Source organism: Brassica oleracea, chromosome C4 (genome assembly GCF_000695525.1).
Source record: "Brassica oleracea var. oleracea cultivar TO1000 chromosome C4, BOL, whole genome shotgun sequence".
NCBI classification, from domain to species: domain Eukaryota; kingdom Viridiplantae; phylum Streptophyta; class Magnoliopsida; order Brassicales; family Brassicaceae; genus Brassica; species Brassica oleracea.
In genome coordinates, this window is record NC_027751.1 from 31,371,454 (window position 1) to 31,376,682 (window position 5,229).

General features: G+C 26.3%; 1 protein-coding gene across 1 annotated transcript in view; it reads right to left on the reverse strand.

The window, feature by feature from the left end:
- Positions 1–1,017, reverse strand: part of LOC106338657 — a 4,316-nt gene extending 3,299 nt beyond the window's left edge. Inside the window, exons 1-2 of the mRNA XM_013777585.1 lie at positions 586–1,017; positions 11–408 (exon numbers count right to left, since the gene is read on the reverse strand). Of these exons, the coding sequence (XP_013633039.1) occupies positions 11–408; positions 586–838 (651 nt within the window). The 5' untranslated portion in view covers positions 839–1,017. The remainder of the gene's footprint in view (positions 1–10; positions 409–585) is intronic.
- Positions 1,018–5,229: the final 4,212 nt, after the last annotated feature.

Below are 5,229 nucleotides of genomic sequence, written 5' to 3' on the forward strand. Positions count from 1 at the left end.
TGCTGGCAACTTCTTTGGACTTCAAAAGATTCCCCATTGGCCTCAGAAAATGGATTTTCCCATCTATTTCCTCTTTGAATGTGACAAATACGTTGATGTACTTGTCCACCTTACGTGCCGAAGTAAACAAGTCGAAATCCTTATCGTTGGAAATTTGAACAGGAGCTTCTCTTTCACCAACAACACAAGATCCGTGTTCACCAAGCCAATATGACATCTCAACGGCAACAGACATTCCAACTAGACCGTATGACTCAATAATGGCCCGCTTCAAGTCTTCAACAGAAGTTATCAACTTCGCATAGACAGCCCTCCCCATACGGTCGCTATCAAGTTTAAAATCCCAGTCACCAGTGTCGTACATAATCCACCGTCCAGAGATTACAACGATGTATGAATCGTGAACACCTACGAAAAATAAAACATAAATTTATTTAAAAATTCAATGTGCTAATCAGAAGCAATAAATATAGTTTCGCACAAAAAAACACCTGAATTCCGAACACCCTCAAATCTGTAATAAATGATTTCAGCAATAACTATAATGTCATAAATGCAATGGTGTACGGCTTATATATGATTTACCTTCGATGCTAGATACAGAACACCCACCATCCGCCATACCCTTTCCTCCCTCACCATATCGGATGCAGCTCATGCCTCTGTGTGTAAAATTCGCTGCCTCAAGTTCCCTTGTTCGGTAGCCTTTTTTACTCCTCAACAAGGAGACAGGCAAAGAGATAGGGTTCGTACGTTTTTGTATTAAATAATTAATAGTTGCCCTGTTTTTAATTAATAAATTAAAGTAAAACACATGTTTTCCAAAGTCACCAGTCATTAATGGCCATTCGTCCACCTTGGAGCCGTTGTTTCCCGCGAGAAATCATCACATATAAGGCCTTCAAGTTTTGGGGTCAAATAGCCCAAAAACGAAGCTCAATACCATGTTTCCTTCTGAAATTAAAATAATATAATATTCAATTCGTCTCTTACACGCACATCCGGCGCGCGTGTGTCGGTATTCCTGAGGCAAGTTTTTCTGGGCAAAAGACAGTCTGGTCCCACGAATTTCCGCTCAAGATTGTTGGGCAAAAAGGTTAAAACTGTCCACTTTTTCTTCTCTCTCCTACTAGGTTGCCCAACAACCTAATTAAAACATGGCCTTGCCCAAATTTCTAATTCAAACTTAAAAGTTGCCCAATCTTCTAATTTTCTCTATAATAACTGGTCGTTTTGTCAAATGTCATATTAGGGAATATAGCCGGACCAAATCATTTAGGCCAGTGGCAGTAGTTGTAAATTCTCTAGTAATGAAAGGGTTTCTATATAAATTGGGTGAGGAAGGTTGAAAGCTTGACACGTCAACAAAATGACAGTGTTGTGAATATAGTACACAATTAAAGTTACTCTTCTCCAATATTTCTCAATTAATAAGAAAGGGATGGTATGCGTATAAATATACGCGTTTCACATAATATTATAGATTTATCCAGCCTTTTTTATCCAACCTTAACGCGAGTATCGTAAAAAGTAAGCAATTTCAAGTTTTACATACCTAGAAATTCAAATTTAGTTGATAATATGCAATAGATTATATCCTACTTTATAGTTAATGCAAAATTTATGACCCATATTCCTTTTAAATTGGAAATTTCATAAGTTTTTAATCACAATGAAAATTCATTTTATACCGATCAAACTCTTTTTTCATATCAAATTTAGTTATGGATTGTATATATTTTAGAAAAACAGACGGAGTACTTAAAATAAAATATTAGTGTCTGTATAATTTTATTTATACAAATATAATATATATATTCCTTTTTTGCTTGCATGACTCCTTAACACGCATTAGACATTTTCCTTCACATGTGGGTATGCTTTTGCGAAAGTTCAAATGCCTATATTATTTTGTGACATTATATTACTTATTGTTCTATGGAGATGATGACAATAATGATGTATTGGTTGATTGCTGATGGGAGAGAATGAATGTTTACTCTGGTTGGCCTCCCACAAACTTTCCGAAATCAAAGAACACATTTCCGCAAAATAAAAATAAAGTGAAGCAAAAAGAGAGCTTTGATCTTGATTTTCTCTTGAGTATTAACAATCTCTCTTTTCTGCCGAAAGGTAAACTGGAATTATTACAACATCGTTTTCGTCTTACTTAGGTGATGATTGTTTCAGTAGTTTTTAGTTTTAGTTTTTGGTTTTTGGTTTTTAGATTTTAATTTTTGGTTTTTAGTTTTTGGTTTTTAGATTTTGGTTTTTGGTTTTCATTTTTTGGATTTTTATTTTAGTTTTTAGATTTAGATTTGGCTTTTGGTTTTGTTGTATTTTTTTTATTTTCAAAAAATAATTAATATATTACTTTAAAATAATGCAACAAAATAGCAATAAATATTTATTTTTTACAATTAAAATATATCAAAATTCTGTGATTATTATTTTAAAATAAAATATAATAACATATTTTAATTATTACATTTTTATAAAAAAATATATTACAGTAAAATACAAATCGTAATATATATATATATATATATATAAATTACACAAAATAAAAATACCAAATTTTGAAACTATTTAGAAATTTTTCTTGTATAAATTATTTTAATTTTTAAAACTTGAATATCAATAGTTTTCTTATATAAATATTATAAATTATGCAAAAATAAAAATACATAAAATTATGAAGCTAATTATAAATTTTCTTATATAAATTATTTATATTTTCTTAAAGTTGAATGGCTATTTGTTTTCATGATTAATACAATATATTGTATAAATAATTCAATTATTATATTTATAGAAACTAATAACTAAGTTTTAAAATTAAATAATATTCTTTATAAAACATATAAATTTATTTACAGATATGAAACACAAATTAAAATATTTCACATTATTGTTTAAATGATATCTAGTGTACAATAAATTATATGATAATTTTATTTTTATGAAAATATTATTTTTTAATTATTAATTAATTAAAATGTAGTAGTTTCTACCTAAAAAAATCAAAATTCGTTTTTCTTCATAAAAACTCACAAAAGTTTGTTTTTGGTTTTTCTTCGTAAATTGGTTACACTTTTCAAAAACTAGTTTTCCTAAATTTTAGGGAATCTATTTATTAAAAATATTGATTGGTAACTCAAATGATTTTCACAAAAAATAAAAACAATAACTTGATTGAATGAAAAATAGTTTTTACAAAAACAAAAACCAAAAACTAAAGCAAAAACTACAAACAATCATCACCTTATTTTTGACTTAACACCGAAAATAAACCGCTATTACTACTATCTCATTATTATTTTTATTTTTACTTTTTTATGGCTCAATATATTATTATTGACCATGCTTTAAAATCAGTGTGGAAAAATCCCACTCCATTATCGTTGGTTAGCCTAAAATCAGAAAAGGCCCCTTAAACTTGGTTTAATGATACGATTAAATCAGCTTTTCTACCTTTACTTAATAAATACTAGATTCTGATCCGCACGAATCAGATATTTTTTTATTTTATGAATGTATACTTTTGATATTATTATAAATGTTTAAGTATATAATTTTAATTTTAATGTTATAGACCTATTGTTTTAGTAAATTGTATACATAGTAGCATCTACATATTATTTTAGTAAATTTTATTGATATAGAATATTTTTGGATGTTATGATATTAAGTTTCTTTTTTTTGTTATTAAACTAAGACCCCAAAATATTAGGTTACTTTAATTTTTACAACATAATTTGTTTTTCGTGTTACATTTCAAGAAGTTATTCTTTATTATCTATAATTTTATCTTTTAAATTTTTTGAAACATTATCATTTAAAGTTTAAATATTTATTTTAATTTTTTATGTTTTGTCAAAATTGTTTGGAAAATTACACAACTATATTTGAGGTGGAAGATTATATGATTTCGAATTTGTTTTGTTACTAAATTAATATATTATTTTATATAAATAATTTTAATTTTGGTAAGATTTTTTATATATTTCTCAGAAATGTTTTGATAATAATATAACATATTTTTAAATAGTATATGAACTAAAGATTAGTTATAAAATATTATATTTTTGTATATAAACATTTTTAAACAATATATTTTTGAAAGTTTCAAAATAAATAAAAAAGATAATATGTAGATGTAGATATAAAGTTTTAACATATGTTAATAAATCTATGTTGAGAGAATTTTTTTTTAAAAAAATATAATATAATTTATGAATTTAACACATTTTAATGAAGAGTGATAATTTATTTAAATGAAACTATTTTAAAAATAAAATAGATCAATTTATCCATATTTAATTCATATAGCACTTATGTTTTAATATAATGCAGAACATAATTAAAAATATATAAGAAATAGTATAAAATTTTTATTTTCTTGTTTTATAATTAATTTTTAGTTAACATTGATTTATAGTATAATATTATTATTTACGAAATTAATTAAGTGTTACTTTATAAAAATATTTAAAAAGTTAGTAGGATTTTGTTAGATTTTTTTTCAACAGAATTTGTTATAATTAAAAAAAATTAAATTTGTAGTTGATTTATTATTAATAGAAATAATCTAATATGTCATATTAAGTAATTTTTTAGATGGTCTTAGTATGACTTGTTAACAGTAGATACAAAATAGGAATCTGTTTTAATAGATTAGATTACAGCATACATCGTAATGTATAACCTAAAATACATAATATAATTGTGGATGGGTCTTTATTCCTGGGCCATAATACGTGCATTACATGCTTTCTTGTCTTTTGTCTGTTGATAATACTAACTAAATCAACCAAATCGGCCGATAGGATTTATAAAAAAAAAAAAAAAAAAAAAACTAAAGTCGAGGAGGCCGTCAATCCCAAAGAATGAAAAAAAGAACACACACACATTAACATACTATTGGTTCAGTCTTGGCTGAACATCACGTGCGAAAATCATTAAAGAATGATCCACAGACTATAATTAAATGTTCTTGACATTTTGTTTGTGTAATTGTGTTTAATCTTGTAGTTGCGTGCTAATATTTGTCTTAGGGATTATGTAACAATCTTTTAACGGGTTCTTTGAACCCAGTTGCTATTAAGGTAATTGGTTCAACTATCGCATGTGTTACTTTAGACTCCTCTTAACAATAAGCTTACACACTCATTCAAAATAGTGATTGTTCTTACTCATTTCATTAACTTTATGGGTTGGTAACAAAGT